At 45.5% G+C, this 19,927-nt stretch overlaps 1 protein-coding gene across 2 annotated transcripts in view; it reads right to left on the minus strand.

Moving 5' to 3' along the window:
- Positions 1 to 18,762, minus strand: part of ISL1 (ISL LIM homeobox 1) — a 33,471-nt gene extending 14,709 nt beyond the window's left edge. The window contains exons 1-6 of one of the 2 annotated variants that reach the window (XM_084801956.1): positions 18,399 to 18,755; positions 17,302 to 17,491; positions 14,258 to 14,517; positions 12,204 to 12,490; positions 10,949 to 11,116; positions 8,267 to 8,794 (exon numbers count right to left, since the gene is read on the minus strand). In XM_084801956.1, the coding sequence (XP_084658082.1) occupies positions 8,678 to 8,794; positions 10,949 to 11,116; positions 12,204 to 12,490; positions 14,258 to 14,517; positions 17,302 to 17,491; positions 18,399 to 18,426 (1,050 nt within the window). In that variant the 5' untranslated portion in view covers positions 18,427 to 18,755 and the 3' untranslated portion in view covers positions 8,267 to 8,677. Of the gene's footprint in view, positions 1 to 8,266; positions 8,795 to 10,948; positions 11,117 to 12,203; positions 12,491 to 14,257; positions 14,518 to 17,301; positions 17,492 to 18,398 lie in introns of those variants that run through there. The other variant, XM_084801957.1, reaches the window with a different exon arrangement.
- Positions 18,763 to 19,927: the final 1,165 nt, after the last annotated feature.

The following is a 19,927-nucleotide window of genomic DNA, read 5'->3' on the forward strand; positions in this document are numbered from 1 at the left end:
ACATTTCCAGAATGTTATTTTTCATTTTATGAATCATCTGGGTGTCTAAAGTAAATTCTAATTGCATCATGTTATGCATTTACTTCCACTTGTGACAATAGCATACTGACTGAGCCTAGACATAATCAAAATTACTTTTGTAGATTGTTGCGGGCCTCTTTGGAAAGACACCGCTGGTTGAAATCTCCCCAAGACTCGTTTTACAAATGATACTCAAGGGCATTTTCTGTTAACATTAATGAGACTTACTAGTCTCCTCTGACGGGCTCATGGACCTGAAACACAAGTTTCATTGGCAATGCACTATGCTTAATCCAATTGTCCCAATCTGGCAAAAGGGAGGAATTTGTGCATGTGCAAAATTCAAGAATGACTAGTGAGATTGAAGTTGTAAAAAAAAAAAATTAAGAATCCTTAATGATATTTAAGATGTCAAATACACTTAGACATAAAAACAAGATTCTAAGTAGAAAGCTCCAAAATATTTTCATTTATTATGAAGGAAAATAAATAACTGGTTTTGGAAGTTTCTAAGACGTTTCACTCTCTAGAAATTGATAATCCATATTTTCCACCTCTAATCTTCGTAGGCATCTACACTTCAATCTCAGTGATAGTAAATTACCAAATCTTATATATAAAATGACTCCTACTGTTTTGTGAATGATCATTTAAATGTTATTTAAGTTTTTAAGTTGCTTGGCCACTTTCCATCCCCCATGACTAAAACTCATAGACTACTGAAATAAAATGTTAAGCCTGGGCTATGCATTACATTTTTTTTATTAAAATGACATCTTAGGCCCTGGGCCCAAAAATGTTTGTTTCTTATTAATATTAAAAAGTATATATATATTGTTTTGAAATATGTGTGTCCTTTTTTAAAAAACTAAGCTTTTTGCCTTCTTATTTTGTAATAATTCCAACAGAAACCAGTGACAGAATTGCTTTCGTTAAACAAAGTTCAAAGTAAGCTTCTTCTTATGCTAACCCTTGTTCTAATGACTAGTTATTAAAATCACTCAAACAAATATGCATCTACGGTTCTAACTTCTATACAGGCAATATTTTTTAAAACAAAGGCATTTAAATTAATTGAGAATAAAATTTAAATTATCAAAATAGCTACAGAGTAGATCCTGCGTAAATAATAGTTTGGAAAATCTTTGTTTCCATTGAACAAAGTCTAGTTCACTGTTTTTTGTTATAGATATCTATGAGGATAAAACATACTGAAAACTGTAAAATTAAAAAAAAACTATTAGGAAAAAAGTTAAATCTTTCATGGCTCTTCCCACCATGCTTTGCCTTATCATATTCAGTGGCCTGTCTCCTGTTATCTCTATATACCTGCTAAGTTTAACAAGTTTCAAGCAACACGTTGTATTTGTGACAAGTCTTTATAAACAATCACCTTTATCCATGAGAAAAAAAGAAAAGTCGGTGCCAAGTTACTGTTAGGGATTATTTTGTGGAGAAAGAAAAGGCATTTACTCTAAAACCTCCCTGTAGACACTCATACATTTCATGAAACTGAAATTTTGAATTTCTCCTGAGTCTATCTTGTTTCACGGTGCACAGTCCTTACGCACAGGACAGACAGGAAGAGGCGTGTGTTTGCCCTCCCACAGGAACAGAGAGTGATGGTGTTTGTCTCAACACTGCCTTTAACAAGAATCCAGTAATCCAATTACTCTCACCTACATCCACGGTTGGTTTACAAACAGAAGCTGTATTCTCTCTCTCTCTCTCTCTCTCTCTCTCTCTCTCTCTCTCTCTCTCTCTCTCTCTCCTCTCTCTCTCTCCCCCTCCTCTCCTCTTCCCCTCCCCCTCCCCTCCCCCTCCCTTTCCTTCCCTCCTTCCCTCTCTCATTCTCCCTCCCTCTTGCCCCCCTCTCTGTTTCCCCCTCTTCTTTCCCCCTCCCCCCATTCCTCTTCCTCTTCTTCCATCAACCCCCTCACCTTCCCACTCTCCCCTCCCCTTCCTCTCTCCCTCCTTCCCCAAGAACGGAGAGTAGCAAGAGGTAACTAGAACACTCTCTACTCTTCTCTGAAACAAGAAAACACATCCAGAGGGATTGAGTGAAATTATAATTACCTTAATCGTGTTCAATTAATTAGAAATGCAAGCCACGAATGCTTATTAATCTCCAGGCCTGTTTTCCCCACAAGGCATTGTGAGAGCTGACCCTTGGGTTCTCTACTTCCCAAGCACACGGCGGCGCCAGCGTTTCTGGTGGGAGCCAGGGAAGGAAGATCATGGTTTCCATGGTTTGCCCAGTGAAGTGGTCACGAAAATATTCACAAGTCACGACACTGATTTGTGCTAGCAGTGGAGAAAGGCCATCGGCCAAGCAGGGACACCCTGTCCAAGATGGTGACGCATTCTTCTGGGTACATTTTGAAAGGAAAGAAGAGTAGCTTATTATTGAACTAAATGTTTTTATTGATCGCCCTTGAGTCAGCTCCCACTGACCCCCGCAAACCATAAATGGCTATAGCACAGAATAGTCATTTCCAGGCAGCTCTCGGAGATGCTGTAATCTCCCACTGCTTTCTCTCCCCCACAGTCTCGCGGATCCTCCTGCCTCCTGGGTGTTCGGAAACAAGGTACAGGCAGAGGTTGGTTTCCCCCAAGGCCCTGTCTGGGCGACTGAGGGACGGTGCGCACTCACACACACAAGGCGCAGCTAGCTACCCAGGGTAGGAACCGGCTCAGCCTAGACCTGGAGGAGACCCCCACCCAGCGCTGGTGGCACAAAGCAGCTCGGGCGCCGGCCACAGAGACAAATGAATATTTTGTAGCATTCTCCACTAAACAATAAAGCAAAGCTGTAAAGCCTCAGGTGCAGTGTTTGCTGTGCGGTCTGCGCAGCGCGGTGGCTCCGGGGCCCCGGGAGCCGAGTGCAGTGGGCCGGGGAGCGCCTCTTCGGCTGATCCCAGGGAAAGATAAGGAGCCGCCGAGCCACCAGCTCTGTCTAGACTCGCGACCTCACAAGTCAAGCGCCTTGTTTGGATTAGTCCTCCAGATCTGCCAACCTGATCAACTCCTGAAAGAGAGAAGGGCCCAGAAACAACCCCTTTTCCTCTTCTGGCCTAAGACGATTGTCGCTCCTTTAAGGGATCAAGGGCCGACTTGCCTGCGGGAGTGGTGGGGCTGGTTAGACCAGTGTGAGGACCCCCGCCCCCCGCCCCCACCCCTTATTCCCCCACCCCCTATTCCCAGCACTCACAACCGGCTGGTCCCTCAGCACACAAGAAACACACCCCCGTGGGAAGACCACTAGAACTGCATGCAGAAATATGTACCCAACCTCGTCAATTCCAAATTACATCACTCAAATAATGAAGGAGAACTTTTTTTTTTTTTATCAATAAAATAGCAAAGGAACCCAGCCGAGAAAAAGGCAACAACACTCTAGCTAAGCGACATCTTCCACCAGAGTCTCCTTGTGGAGGGGGGGCGGGGGGGGGGGGAGAGAGGAGAGATCAGTGTGTTCTCTCACCCTGTTTGATCAAAAGCAGTCACTACCCACATCTGTCTCACAAACCTGGGTGTCCCCTTTCTGGAAAAAACAAAACAAAACAAACACAATACTGTTTTATTTTTACAAGTCACGTATGTATACCTGCCTCCCGTTTTTTTGCAGAGGTATAAACAGAATAATTTTGCCTTTTTTTTTTTTTAACAAGAAGTCTTACGTGGTGTTCCGAGAAGAGCCTGTATTCCTGAAGCATCAGTAACTGACTTCTTGGAGCCAGTGTCTGAAGCACCATAAAATTAAAGGATGTGTTTGTAACAATGCTCACAACAGCTGCCCCTCCCCCTCCTGGGATGCCTGCGAATCCGGCTTCTCTGTCTACACTTCAGAAGTCTCTGGAGAGGTGTGGAGAGACCCTCCACCGTGCCTGGGACATTGGAAGCTGTGAAGTTTATGTTTGTGGCGCCTAGGCTCAATCAAACAGCCCGTTCAGTGGCTCGCTTGGTTATCAAGAAAACAACAATCAGGGGAGATCTGGGAAACAGATTCTCCTCCTCCAGAGCCTTGAGTTAAGTACTTTTAGTTTGAAAACACCAACTCACACCCTATACGTTGCATTGCTTTTTATTACAAATCTGTAACAGGAATTGAAGGTCTGGAGCCATTTTCTAAAGTAACTTTTTTTTTCCCTTACGGCAGAGAAATACTTGGCCTTCCAGCGTGCCCAGAGAAAGTCTGACTTGCTTTGTTGTGACATAATCTTTAACTGTTGGTTAGCAGAGGGGGAAGTTCAATCCATAGAACTCAAGCCTAATTTGGATTATAAATCTTCTTGACAAAAGTTAAATGAACTGGACTTTACAAATAAGAAAATAAACACTTTCTACTTAGTTTACTTGTGTTAGGGATGAGATGGAAAATCCAAAGTGGCTGGGTGTCATATAAACAACTGTTTAGGGAAGGCGTTAAATGAATTAAAAACTTTTTTTACTCCTTTTCCTTGCAAAAAAAATCTAAGCAATACTTTATGGAAATCAAAAAAGTTATATTTCAATGATCAATTTTGTTTGTGCTTTATAAGTGCAAAGCACTAAGGGAAAATGGTGTATTTCTAAGACAACTTGAACACACTTTGTCTTTTTGGCTGGTAGTCAAAGGGATTAAGACAGAGCAGAAGGGGGGAGGTCAACAAATAGAGTTTAACAAGCTGATGGGGCCAATAGCAAGAGAACATCACAAAGTTGGCCCTTAAATCCTGAACACCCAAGAAAATTGTCCGTGGGCAGCTGAGACACGCACCCATTCAGAATGATAAACACTCTGGCCGACATTCTATTGCAATGGAGGGTGGAAGTCTTCAAATACAAGTCTAACTTAAAAGGAAACTTTTTAATGTACAGAAAAATTGATCCCTTTGATGAAAGGGGAATAAAGAGGATCAGTAAACTAGACAGGATGCCATTCTGAAGAAGCTGGAGGGATAGTAATCTCATCTTTGAGAATGTAGGAGCTGATATGGATCCCCTGACTTAACAGGAGCATCCTAGATGTTTTCAATCGCATCAAATAATAGCTTTCAAAGATAGAGGAAGTGAGTCATAATATCCAGAATGAAGGACTCAGAGTAAGTAGCAAGAGAGTCGGAGAACGCAGACAACAGCAAATAAGGGGAGGCCTCATTAGACCACTGGAGCTCAAAACTGGGTCCCCAGGGGTACACAGAGGAAAGGAGAGGAGAAACAAGGATGGGGGTGCGAACATAAGGGTATGTCAGCTGCTCACTTTAGAGCATGTTGTAAAAGGCTAGGAGGAGAGTCTACCTCATCAATAATACAATAACTCGACCCACCAAACCCATTTGCTGTCCCCCAGACAACAAACACCACACCGTGAATCTAGCAAGTGAAAGCAAAGTGATTCATCACTCTTTGATAAATTACTCAAATTCAAGCTGCAGATTTCAGAACAGGCTGACACCTACATGTGTGAAATAAACACACACACACACACACACACACACACACACACACACACACCTTTAATCCAGAAATCAGTGCCTAAATTGAAGATAACAAGATAATGAAAGATGTGCCTCAGTCCCTCCATTGCATGAAAATTCTAAATAAAGTTGTTGTTCTTGTTCCTGTTTCTGTACTAATGTGCGTGAGCCCACCAAAGGCTATTGATGGAGAAAGGGACTTCGGAGGCCTTGACACCTCACACTGGGTAGCACAATCCAGTAACTCTACCAGCTTAACTTCAAATTCACAGGGTCCCTGGCAACCCTGAGCATGCTAATTTGGTAGCTTTCTAGGTACATGGTGAGAAAAGGGGAAAACCAAAAAGCAGGCAGGAAATGATAAAGCAGGCAGGAAACTAAGAGAATCAAGTCTGGTGATTAGAGACAGAAACAAGAGAAAAAGAAAGAAAGAAAAGGTAAGGGAAAAAAGAAGAGATGGAGAAAGGCTTTCACGAACGAAGATCGGTATGAGATAAGACAGAACTCTTGTTTTTCCCAGCAAACAGCCACAAGCCGTTATTACTGCCCGCCAAATTATTACCCCTCTGTCAAGAATTAGACACAACAATCAAAATAATCAAGGGCATGTCTAATGCACTGTAACATTTCCAATGCAAAGTTTGTTTTCTTTCTGCCCTCCTGTTAGAGCCTGTAATTAACCCGTTATGTAGAACGATGCCAAACAAAAGCCTAATTGAGGCTCGCTTCCCGACTTGCGCAGGTTTGGAGAGGGTGAGAGCAGACTCAAGGGCTGCCTCCGGCATCTTGGGGTCTCCAGCCTAGCCTCTGGCCTCCGCCTCGCTCAGAGTCAGGGGCTTGGGGGGCGGGGTAGTGTGCCACACTCCACCGGGTTAGGGGACTTAGCTTCCCGTATTTATTAAGTTGTCAGATACTGAACACGGCATTACACGCGCGCGCATACAAATGAATCTCCTTTTCGGAGTCAAAGAAATAGGGGATGGGGGCGGGGAAAGGAGGGAAGAGAACGGGAGTGGTCCTGACTCTAAACCCACAGAGCGAGAGAGCCCGATTTGAGCCAGGGACCTGAGTCCACCCCTGCGTTCTGTCGCTTGCAGGTGAGCCTTTGCCAAACGCGGCGTGGGTGGCAGTGTCTGATGCAGAGTGCACGTCCCCTCTGACTGCCACAGCCCGTGGGGGAGCTTGCAAAGCACAGAGCCTGGCTGCTCACTCCAAAACAAGGCGGTTCCGAAACAGAACGCTTTCCGCGTCTCTCCTAGCGGCCCCTCTTCTCTAGGGTTTGAAACTAGAGAAGGGAGGGGAGGGGTGTAGGGGTAGGGGAGTGGAAGACGTAAGAAAATGCAGACACCTACAGTCCTGAGAACTGCTGAGAGAAGCCTTTCCTCCGGCTTTCACGACGTTCTACGCAAATAAAGCGGCATTTCTCAATCGGCCACCACTGGCCATCCACCCTTCACCGGCTAAACAGAAAGCCTCTCCGGCAAGAGTTTATGTTTGAAACGTGGGTTATACTAACGATCCTAAGCTGTAACTTTGGTATAAAGCACTTGACGCTAATAAAATAAAATAGCGATTCCAATCATGAACCCAATCTCAGAGAGATTCTTCCTTTCGGGATTGATGCAGCAGAGGTGGGGAAAGAGGGAACAGACAGAAGAAAGCAAAGGAAGGGCATGGAAAAGAGAGCGAGCAGCATCTCATTTGAAAAAACAAAACAAAAACAAAAACCTGTAACGTTATCACAGCTGAGAGCTAAAGGGCTTCTGCCAACCAACTTTGATCCAACCATTGAAATCGAAACTTGCAAACCCGACCTGAATTACTCGCAATACAATATCACACCTACTGTATGCCATTTTACACCAATTCATGTGCAGTCCTTAATTTCCGACGTGTTAAAGGTTTGCTGATAAACATATAAAAGAGGAACCCTGAATCATTGCATTTATTTATTTATCTATGCCAAATGTTTATTAGTGAAATAGTCCTGAAGATATAATTCTACATATGGCGCTTTGATTTCACATAATATTTAAGAAAAAAAGACAAAACACATAAAATTAGACATAATTCAAAGACCACGGTACAACCTTTATCTCTTTTTTTTTTACTTCAGCAAACAAAAGATGTCAAATGACATGAAAAGTGGCAAGTCTCCTGACAATAAATAATAAATTACTTTATAATTTTTGCAATGCAAGAGCAAACAAAAAAAAGTTTCCTTTTTTTTCCTCTTTATTTCCAGAAAGAGCGAAAACAGTCATTTTAACCAATAACTATACACATCTTTGGGGGGAAAGTTCTTGGACAGACACTAGTCAAACACAATCCCGAGACGCTTGTGGCAAAATAGAGGTAACCTTGTTGCAATGCTGTATAAGTTGGTTTTTAAATCTGAATTCAAAAACCTTTAAAGTCGCTTCAGACTTCTTGATAGAGGATGGATCTCAAAAAAAAAAAAGAGAGAGAGAGAGAGAGAGAGAGACAGAGACAGAGACAGAGACAGAGAGATAAAGAAAAGGAAAGGGAAAAATGGGAGAAGAGGCAAGAGTAAAAGAGAAACCAGCTACAGGGCATGCTAAAGAGACCCAGAATTTCAAATAATCCCTTGTCAAAGCCAACTAAAATCATCGCAAACCAACACAGCTTTGCCTTCTTGAAAGGACGACTCTTTCAGCCACTGAGGCCGGTTTCTTCCACTTCATCCTGGCGCTCCTGTTTGGCAAGGCAATGACCAATATAGAAGCAGCACCGTTCAGAACAGTATGGACCAGAAAACTTCTCTATGTCTGCTTTTCCTCTAGATGTGCAGTGAAATGAAAATGCGCTTTTTTTTTTTTTGAGATCCTTGAATATAAATCCTCTACGTTTTAAAAACGTCTTTTTTTTTTCTTTTTCTTTTTCTTTTTCTTTTTCTTTTTCAGTACTCCAAGGTCATTGAATAGCATATGTTGGGCTTGGGGTTTGTTTGTTTGTTTGTTTGTTTTTAATTCTAGTAAAATCCCATGATTGTCTTCACAGTGTCGCTACCATATCACCTTGTCATTAAAACAGACTTCGAGCACTTCATGGAGCATTCATTTCTCGATTCAATTTTCGTTGACAGGGTCGTCAAACACTTTTATTTCGGAGTCCAATATAACTTCCCACTTTCTCCAACAGGGGGAAAAAAAGAAATCCATCTGAATGAATGTTCCTCATGCCTCAATAGGGCTGGCTACCATGCTGTTGGGTGTGTCTGGGAGCTGAGAGGACATAGAGGCTACTTCACTGCCAGTGGAATTAGAGGCCGGTCCTCCTTCTGAAAAATTGACCTGCATGGAAGGTGGAGAGGTAAATAAAAAAGGCATCAATAGTCCCTGCAGCATAGGTATTATACTATGCATACGTGTACATGTTCCTGAAAATGGACAGGCACATCAACAAAGACATCCATGCCCATCACAGAATTTTAACAACAGGCTTAAAGGAAGCCTATGAGAAGCACTTGAGAAGAGATCCTCTCGCTTTCTCCGTCTTCCTAAAAGTCTCTCTTTTAACTCAAGCTCAATTCCCAACATTATGTCATGTTAAATTATTTAAGAGTAAATGTGTTTCCCATGGCAAAGTGGCATCACAACTCTCCCATGAAAGGCTGAAATAAAATTATCCTGCTAGTTACATGTAGCCCTGGGAGTAGAAAAGTTCTCTAGGCTTTCAAAATCCTTTAGTTTTCAGAGTGGCTGGAGCTTCAGTGGACAGAGGATTCACTCCTTAGAGGGCTCATAGTATGGTCTTGTTGCCCCCTCCCCCACTTTCCAGGAGGAGACCCACATACTACACCTCATCACATTACATATATGGGGTCCTGCAGTACTATGTAACCCCCACCGCCATAGCTATTCCTCCCACTCCTGGCTCAGATTCCACTTCACTGCTGCCACCTGACACTCAAGTTGTATGTGGAAGGTACCAACTCATTCTTGAAGCCCCTCTTGACCTTCTTGCTATTACTCAGATGCTACCCATATAATGCTTCACATGGACAACTTATTTTATTTAAAATAAAATTTTGCAGGCTACCAAGAAGAGACTTGATACCCTATGAGCATATACAAAGGAAAGAGGCCCCCTCAGTCACAGTCATAGGGGAGAGGAGTAAGGGGGAAATGGGAGGGAGGGAGGGATGGGATGGGGAGGATACAAGGGATGGGATAACAATTGAGATGTAATATGAATAAATTAATAAAATATATTTTTTAAAAAATTTCCCTCTAGTTCCAGAATGTCTCCTTTTTCTACTCTATGAAACTTTCCCCTTGAGAGTTCAAGGGACTTCTCAAATATGCCTGCTCACTAGGCTGGCCCATTTACACAAGTAGCCTGGAACCAAGCCTCTTTTAGCTACTTGCCTCTGGCCAATCACCCTTATAACTGTTGACACGAGAAAGCAAATGCCCTCAAGGCACAAGTGAGGTTTAAAAACAAAAAACAAACCTATTTTCTACTGCTGCATTAGCTTTGTTTCTAAAGACAGGAGTGTTTTTACAATACAGTCTCATGTTTAATCAAACTGGATCTATGGGGCAAATTATACTTTAAGGGGGGAAACTAAGTATATGCACCATATCAAGAAGGTTGTGTCTTTAAAACTTTTGTTTATCTTAACCTTTTATAGACAAAAATGAATTCATTCTCTTCTCTGGATAAATGTGTTAGACAAGTTAGTGCTAAGACATGTTTTTACAAGTTAAGTATACATTGTCTCTGACAAGTCTCATGCTCCTTTTTGTATACATGCCACATTGTAGCTAATTGTGTCATATCTAAACTTATTTATTTTAAAAAATGTTTTAAAAGTCCAATGCTTTAGACTACTAGATACTTTGAAAGAAACATAGCAACAACAAATATCAATCAAACTATTTGAATAAATAACTGTCCTCATTACTGACATATATTAAAATTGTGTTCAGACTACTGCCTGCTTCTTATGAATGACAGCAGTCTATTTTATTACATCAAATGTGTATCACAATCACCCCTACTTGAACCATTCACTAGATGCAGATAAAGTAACAAACTTGCTCATTGTTGACCCAAATGTCAAGGTGATCTCTGAAGTCCTTGCAATTTATAACAGTCTAAGGTGTGTGAGATTGCCACTGCTTGTACCTCTGTACAGGTAACTACTTAGGCACCAAGAAGTTCATCCCACCACGGGACATGCCTCTTTTGTAGAAAAATCACCCTACTTACTTAAACTACACTGTCCCATTTCTAAACAAAGGATTCACTAGAGATCTATGCCCCTTGCTTTTGTCTCTCTCCTCTTCCTCATTTCTCTTTGCTTCCTCCCCAACAGTGGTGTGGGGGGGGGCATCATCCCCCAGTGAATCTTTTAGTACTTGACAGTTAAGACAGAGCCTCCCTTCTGTTGGGGATTCAGACCCCCCCTCCCCCGCCCCCATTTGGGAGCTGACACTTACCAGTTGCTGAAAAGCAGGCTGATCTATGTCACTTTGCAAGGCGAAGTCACTCAGTACTTTCCAGGGTGGCTGGTAGCTTTGCACTTCTACTGGGTTAGCCTGTAAACCACCGTCGTGCCTCTCCGGACTGGCAGCAACCATGGGAGTCCCTGTCATCCCCTGAATGTTCTGTGAATAATCCGCCCCCATTCCAACATGTTAATGAGCAGACCCCCTCCCTCCGTTGGCTGCGTGTGCTAGTTAAATATACACAAGAATTATCTTATCTATACCGTTGCCCTGTGTTGACTGAGTTAATCTGCTGCACCTATGGGCATTAGAGTTCAATTTTGTTTTTCTACTTCTGTGTGCTGGATTATTAGGCTGGCTGGGATCTTATTAGAACTACACTAGCATCTTTCCCTTCCCCTTCACAGATCACCCCACCCGACCTACCCTCCGACTTCAAAGGCCACGGCCCCAGGAGTAGAAAGCTGAGGTCTTGCTTTCTGACACTGGCTTTCTAGGTAGTTTGGGTTAGCTAAAGATTTTCTCCCCAAGCAACTTCCCTGGCAGAGTCAGACCCCACCCCCAAGGCTACTTCGGTGCTGTTGTGCACTAACTTAGAAAGTGCCCTTGTCCAGTCTTGGCCTGCCTGTCAAGTTTAATGACAACAGATTTTATGGCATTTAAAAATAGGGTTGAAGTAGTAAAAAGGAGAAGAGGAGAGAGGGAAAAAACCTTAACTTAAGCAAGAGGTGAGTGTATGGGGGGGGGAGACGGGGGAGGAAATGTTACCTAATACATCAGTGCTAAAGGCTGAAAGGAGGCTTTGGGCTCCGGCTGGAACAGGGGGTTGACTTCATGGGCACCTTGAGGGGCTCCCCCATGGCAGGCCTCACCAAGTATCAGAGTGGGACCAGAATGGTGGTGGTAAGCTCACTGAATCATATTCTAAACCAGCGCTCAAGGTGTCGTCCTTCCCAGTTTGGACAATTCTTACGATCCCAATGCTTGCAAAGCCTGGGCAGAGACTTCACTGCCACCTGCCTGGGGACAGGGGACTAGGTCCTTTTGGTTCCAGCTGCACTTGAAGTCAAAGACCACGATCCCCTTGGGGAACCAGCAATGGATGGGGCGCTGCTCTAACCAGACAAGGGCTCCGGTTGGTGCTCTATTGACTACCGACCCACTAGATCATTGGCACACATGTGCTGGCCTGGTCTTCCGGGTTCCCCGGCAGCCCATTCCTTGCTTGGCCCCGGGGGCTACTCACAGTTTTGTCGTTGGGTTGCTGCTGCTGCAGCTGTTTCATCATGATGCTGCGTTTCTTGTCCTTGCACCGCTTATTTTGAAACCAGACCCGGATCACTCGGGGGCTGAGGCCGGTCATCTCCACTAGTTGCTCCTTCATGAGCGCATCTGGCCGAGGGTTGGCGGCGTAGCACGTCCGCAAGGTGTGTAGCTGCTTTTCGTTGAGCACAGTCCGCACTCGGGTGGTCTTCTCGGGCTGCTTGTGGACGTGAGGCCGCAGGGCAGGCTGCCTAGCAGAGATGGGCTCGGCTGCGGGGCAAAGGGCCACCGTGAGCACGCAAGGCTACTCTCTGCGACACCAGCCGGCTCCATTCCCTACCCAGCCCGAGCTCAGCACACCGCGCAGCAACCAGCGGCTGGGTAAGGGGGAAAATAATCTCGCTTCTTAATCAATACAGGACAATGCTGCAGAGTCATGGGAGAAGGGGAGAGATGCGCCCTCTTCCCCTACTTGTGTCCACTACTGAATTAGTCAGAGGAAGTCTGTCTCTGGGAAATATCCCCACCCGCCATCAGAGACATTTTTCACCAATACGTTCCCTCCCTCCTCTTCTTTCTCATAAGCAGAAGAAGGACACAGATTATACTAAGAATCCCCACCTCCAGGTTCGGCTGTCCCTTGCGGATAAAAGACATAGAGGGTACCTGAAAATAAAACGCAGACCACCCCAGCGACAGATAGAGACACTACAGGGCCGGGAAGTCTGCCACGGAAAGTCGGAGAATTCTGCCAGAAAGCCTTGAACTTCAATTATAGGGGACAAGCCATATTTAGACGCTAAAGAAATGCTGTATCCAGCTACTGAAATGGCGGGATGGTCCGCAGTCTTAGTACTGAACCAACAACGCGGGGTGTTCCTGAGGTCCGCTGACCCCGAGCAAAGGAAAACTGAAACTCTGTGGCGCTGGCTGGAGATAAACCCTTGCCGGAGGATGCCCTTCCCGTCTCTCCCAGTGTTTCTGTGTCTTTGCGTTTCCCACCCTTGGCGTTGCCCTGTTCCCTGCTAGTTAGAAATCGCTCAGGATGGAATTCTCAGAACAGCCAGCAAGGGGTGAGTGGGGGATGGGGAAAAGCTGTCACTTCCTCACCTCTGGTATTTAGTCGGGGCTGATGACTTAATACTAAACAGGAAGGAGCGATGGAGACCTGCTTCTGACTGGAAGGCAGGTCGGAAACAAAGTCCTGCTGTCTCACGGGCTTGGTTCTAGCCAAACTTTAAGTTTCCACTTTCCTTTATGGGCAATGGGCCCTCTGATCTGCATGGGTACAAATCCTACACCTTCCACGACCCCCTGGGGTCAGGCCAAACACCTATGGGGTCAATTTAGAGCTACAGCTACAGGCTTGGAGATGAAATTCTCACCAAATCACGTAGAATGAATGGCTTAAAGAGGCAGGCTCCTTTTTAAAAGGCAATTACTGCAGATTAGGCTGCTGACAGTTTTAACTTACAGCTCTGCTCAGAGCCTGCAGTTACTGACACTGTATCTTTTAGGGACCTATTTTCTGACAAAAGCATAAAAATAAAATAAAATAAAACTCTTTGGATTGGAGAGGAATTCTCAAGAGGGAAAAAGACACAGGAAACTAAATGCCTCGGGGAGGCTTAAGCTTCCTTCAGCGGGCTGGGGAGGAAAGTCCTGGAGACCCAGGGCTCCACCCCTTTAATTAGGCAGCAGCTAGGAGAAAACCTGGCAGAGAGCTGGAGCCCATTTTCAGTAAGCTATGGGTTGGAGGCCAAAGTAAAGCTGACAGTACAGTTTGGGCTTGTGTATACATGTGCGCACAAGTGGGGGTATGTGTATGTGTCTATATATGTGTACCCACATACAGACAGACATGTAGATGTGTGCTTGTGCAGACAAGGCAGAAGGTGAGATATGGAAACTTGCTAAAAAGGCAAAGAGTGCACTTTGTTTACTGAAGACACTTTCTGAGCCACCTCATGGCCCCCAGAAAGGACTTAGCCCCGCCGACCTTCACCCAGCTAGACTACCCTCTGGGTGGAGAAGTACCTGCCATTTGCAGAGGCCGAGCTGGATGCAAGGGACTGAGAGGGTCTCCAGCTCCCAGGCTGGCTCTCTCCACCACGTCGTGGTCGGCGCGGCAGAAAAGCCCATCCTCCCGCAGCGCGAATTCGTCTCCCGGGATGAGCTGTCGGCTACAGGCTACACAGCGGAAACACTCGATGTGGTACACCTTGGAGCGGGCGCGCATCACGAAGTCGTTCTTGCTGAACCCTATGCTGCACTTGGCGCATTTGATCCCGTACAACCTGCAGGGACCGGCCCCCCGGCGTGGGAAGAGAAACACACACACACACACACAAATGAGGGTGACTTCAGGCAGGTTCTGGCCCAAGACGGCCAATGGCCCAGGCCATAAACCTTGACCTGCCTGGGGAAAAAACCAGAGTAGTAAAGTTGGGCAGAGTATAGAAACAACCTCCTCCCTCCCTCTCCCTCCCTCTCCCTCCCTCCCCTCGCTTTCCCTCCTTCTCTCTCTCCCTCCCTCTCTTTCTCCCCCCCCCTCTCCCTCAACCACCCCTTCAACAAGAGCAACCTTTATGGGGAACCTCTGTGTCTGTCTTAGTTGGTACCCTTTGGCTCAGGCACCCAGCCCAAACCAAGGGAAATGTATTGGAAGATTCTGAACCCGGAGGCAGGCAGCCTTCTTTAACCACTCTCAGGGTTGTTCTTGCAAATCCTAGCAGGACGGACTGAATTCAGGAGATATTTAGTGACCAGTAGTACCATGATTTTCACTCTCTATCCCTCCATTTCTGCTACTAAACCGGTTTCTGAAATTGCAACAGCAGCAGCAGGAGCAGCAGCAGCAGCAGCAGCAGCAGCAGCCGCCGCCGCCGCCGCTGCCAAGGTTGGAAGGGAACTGACATCCACTCCATCTGTAAACCCACAGAACTGAGTAACAGAACGAAGCATCGGAGGGTTTCCAGGTTCCCGACAGCAAAGGCCTGCCAGTATTTATCCAACTAAATATTTTTTTCCACAGGCCACATGGTAATGAAAAGTTTCTCTTTTATTTTAAAACCCAGCTTCTGTTCCTTAAGCATCTACCTCTGTTTCAGTTTCCCTGAGGGCCAAGGTTAGCATGACAAACAAAACAAACAAACAAACAAACAAACAAACAAACTCGCCTCACTTCTCAGAGCGTCCTCCTTGCTAGCATTTCCGTCCACCGGGCTTTCAGCCCCAATAGGTTTCATCTACTCTTACACTGCCTGGTTCCCTCTATACCTATCAGCAATCAGTAATTCTTACATGGAAAGTGAAGGAGATAGGACGAGACCCACACAAAAGAGGGGGACATATTGCTCCCCCAAGGGGAGATCTTAAAATCAAAATGGTCGCTCTGCCCTGCTATTACAACTATAGAATCTCCAAAGGGGTTGTGCATAAATGAATGTTTGCATAAGCAAACACACACACACACACACACACACACACACACACAGAGAGAGAGAGAGAGAGAGAGAGAGAGAGAGAGAGAGAGAGAGCAGTGTAGAAAAGTAAAAGCAATTGAGTTTATTCATCTACAAATAGAAGTAGCCAGATGAGGAGGCAGGTCTGCATACAACTTAGCAAAACAGTATCTTCAGAGGGTTTTCCTAGTGGGCTTCCCTGCTCCAGAATCCTGAAGGGTCACAGGAGCCAAGGAAACAATGAGGTTAGAAGGCAGATTTGAATTTGTTTTTCTACCTTCTAGGTCTCTTCAACTCAAGACCATCCGTTTTATAGGATGAAGACGCTCAGCCCGCTACCCAAACCATTTCCAAAATCCCTCCCCTTTCCCCAATCTCACTTCCTCCCCCTCCCCCTCCCCTCAAAGCATTAAGACAAAACAAACAAACAAACAAAACCCTCCCTCATTCATTGTTTAATTTTATCTATCATAAGAATACCCTCCACTCTATGGTTTAAAAAAAAGAACAACTGGGCATTATTCTAGAAAGAGAAAAAACAATGACCCCCTTTTTTTTTCAAATCTTAACTAAACTTTGATAAAAGTTCTCAAGTGTCAAACCCTTTATAGCTTACAAAAGCCACTTCCAAATTTAAAATCAGCTATATTTCTGTTATCACTAGTCTAACAGTGAAGTCGAAGGGTATCTTGCTTTGTATTAGAATGAACACATTTTCCTTTAGAAATTCTACTGGGCTTTTTAAGGTAAAGGGTGAAGTTTGTGATGTATACACACAGGTCAGAGAAAACTTGAAATCAGCAAAACCATGCAACAAAGGTGAGATTGGCTGGGCTGTGGTTTAGATCTTGTCCATTGGGTGGTTCCCTTATTTTATCGGTTACTAGATTTTAATGTGAGAAAGGAAGCTGTTCAATTACCTAAATATACCAATTGTTCGCAGACGGATGATGGGCAATTTGATCTGCTCTGTCTAATTCATCAGCCCAGATAAGATAAGAAAGAAATGACAGTTAGATATCACCAAAGGGTTAATATTTAAAAAGATTAAATTTCCTGGTTTTTCTTTCTTTCTTTCTTTCTCCCCCTACCATAAGGAATATTTTAGTTGGTTTTGAAATTTTCTAACCAAGGAAGAATCACCCCAAAAGTAAAGGGAGCAATGCTTGTGTTTGTTTTTCAAAGATCCTTTGGTGAAACATTTGTCTGTTTAATTGGCACCTCCAAAAAAAATTTTTTTAAGTCAGTGACAAAACAGGAGAAAAATAAATAAGACTCTAACAATGAAAGTAGTTTTTTTTTTTTAGATTAAAAACCTAAACTCATTTGCCTTAATTTTGTTGGTGTTCTTAGAAGGGAAGTATTAAAGAGAAAAATAGTTTTCACATCAAAATTTCCAAGCGTCATTAACAAACCTTATCAACAAAAATTTATGGAAGACACGGTGAGACCTTCCCACCTCCAGAGACATGGAAAGAACAACAGTTTAATTTTTAAAACGCTTCTGCAGGCTGCCTCTCTAAAAGCAAGCGTTCCCGAAACAACAAAGCCTACGTCAAATACTAAACAAGAAGAGACAAGGAAATCTCAGAAAATAAAGACTCGGAAGTGGCATACCTGATATAGTCTCTTTTACAGTAGGTTTTACCGTCCCTAACAAAGCACGTACAGCTTTCGTCCAAATACTGATTACACTCCGCACATTTCAAACATGCCGCATGCCATTCCAAATCCGGAGAAACCCTCAGAATATACTGGTCGTGAATCTGATTGCCGCAACCAACACATAGGGAAATCAGACGTTTTTCTGAAATGAAAATAAATACATGATTGACTAACCGTTTACTTCCTACAGAGATAAACACACTTTTAGTGTCGTTCTCTTATAGGGTGTACTCTGAAAGAATTTTTTTCTTTCCTTTTTTTTTTTTTAAAGAGTATTGCACTTTGGGATGGTAATTGGAGTGTGCCATCAAAACCTTGACTCACTTTTTTTTTTTAGGAGGTGGAATATATGTAAAATGCAGATTTGTATCGTCTACATTTGTACGCCTAGCACGCAATCAAACCCGCTCGTTTTTGTGTTTTCCTCCTCCTCCCTCTTTGATATAATCATTAGGCAAGATTATGGATAAGTCAAGTCAAAGAAAAGGTTTTGACTAGAAGCGTTAAACCAACACTGGGATGTCTATATTTTCCATGAAGCGTGTTCTTCAATAGCACACGGGAATGGGTATTGTTATGAGTAGATAGACATCAATACAGTTGTCACTCGCTCTCTTTTGCAAATCTAATGCTAGTTCCTATCTGCCGGTGTGGATCGTGCAGGCAGACCTTTGCTACATAATAACCTTTTCCAAGAGCTTGGGATTCCGGAGCTCTAATCACCGCTGAGCACCAGGCGACTAGACTTTTGGAGGGGCACACAGGCCGATTTAAAACCCAAGGTTTAATCAGTTTCCCATAGATAAGAATCCACACCAAACATGCAAGCGTGGCGACAAGAGGGAGATACGCAGACAAAACAAAACAAAATCAACAAAACAACAACAACAACAACAACAAAAAAGAACGATCTTTTCTTCTGTCTCTCCAGGCAGTGAGTACCAAAGAAGCCTGGCACGAGTGCTTCAGAGAGACACCCCCCCCCAACACACACACACACACACACCAGGACAGCACACCGAGCCCCACAAGGTTAAACAGCCTCTTACTTTTTGGTGGATCGCCCATGTCTCCCATATCTGTAAGAGGGAGTAAGGTCCACAGTGAAATGGTGGTTGGACAGTTGGTGAACAGCCCACAGAGAGGATGCTCGTGCTGTGGCTTGGTGGGAAACAGTGGCCCCCCGGGGTTGCCAAGGCTTTGAGGGGCGGGAGGGGGGATGGTTAGCCGCTGCTGGCTGCGCCGCGCCCTCGCGGATCCCGGAGTCCGATTTAAGCCGGCGGAGTTGGCGGAGCGAAGGCGCTGCGGCGGCGGCGAGGGACTCGCGCGGATCGGGGCCACCCTCTCTCTCTCTTCCTTATCTCTTACTCAAACTTCTCAGCTCCAACTCAGCTCCATCGCCATTGGTCTGACGCAGCGCGCGGGGACGTCAGGCGAGCGCCGCGCCTATTGGCTGGGGGGGCGCGGGGCGCAGCTGTTCTGATTATCATATTTCAGCCCGGGCGCCGCCGCGCGCCACTGCCCGCTCGGCGAGCCCGAGGGAGAGGATTAGGCCTCCCGAGGCCACCTCGCTTCTCCCGGCTCCCGGCGGCCACGGTCCACGCCCCGGTCTCTGCCTCCTTATTCCTCTGTCCCCTCCCCGCGCCTTCACGGGGCCGTGCGGCGTCTCGTCGCGCGGCTCCTGCGCCCCGCGCTCCCCCTAGTCCCCGCGGTCCTCTGGCTGCGCTGAGCCCTGGGCTCCCTTTTCTGCCGCTGGTGGCGAGTGACTGGTGGGTAGGTCCTTCCAGTGAACCCGGTCCCTCCCGGGCGCTAGGAAAAGGGAGGGGAGCTTGGAACCCGCAGCTTTCCGCTTTCCTCCATTGGCTCCCACGCTGGCGCGCACAGCTCCGGCCGGCTTCGCTGCCTGCGGGAAAGGTGCATCTCCCGGAGCTGGCAACCCACGGCGCGCTAGGGGACCAACTCGGAGTGGGACGGTTAGACCCAGAGGAAACTGCTCTCTCTCTCTCTCTCTCTCTCTCTCTCTCTCTCTCTCTCTCTCTCTCTCTCTCTCTCTCTCTCTCTCCCTCCCTCCCTCCCTCCCTCCCTCCCTCCCTCCCTCCCTCTCTCTCTCTCTCTCTCTCTCTCTCTCTCTCCTTCCTTCCCTTCTCCCTTCCTCCCCCCTTCCTTCCTCCCGTCCTTTCTTTTTAAACTGCTACCCTATTGACCCCGTCACTCTCCAGTACCAGCTCTCCAAAGACTTGGGGTGGGAGGAAAGGGGGCACTTCTCGCCCTAGAGGACAATCAGGTTGGAAACGCAAAGGTAAAATGAAGTTAACTCAACGCGGCGCGGTAGACTGGCTCCTTTCCTTCCGACCTGTGAAGTCTGCTATTCAGTTTAACTCTAGCATGAAAGTGTGTACTAACCTAGAGTCAGAGTGCTGTACCCTGAAGTTTATATCGCGGTCCAGGTCTCTCTTGTCCACTCTTTTAAAAAGCAAAGGTGCACCCCGCCCTTTGAAGTTTTGGTAATTATAAACGCGACTTTACACGGGTCTCTAGAGATTTTTAAATCTGCTACTGTGGAGGCGTGAGCAGGGAG

The sequence above is a fragment of the Acomys minous genome (genome assembly GCF_964271855.1).
Source record: "Acomys minous genome assembly, chromosome: 11".
NCBI classification, from domain to species: Eukaryota; Metazoa; Chordata; class Mammalia; order Rodentia; family Muridae; genus Acomys; species Acomys minous.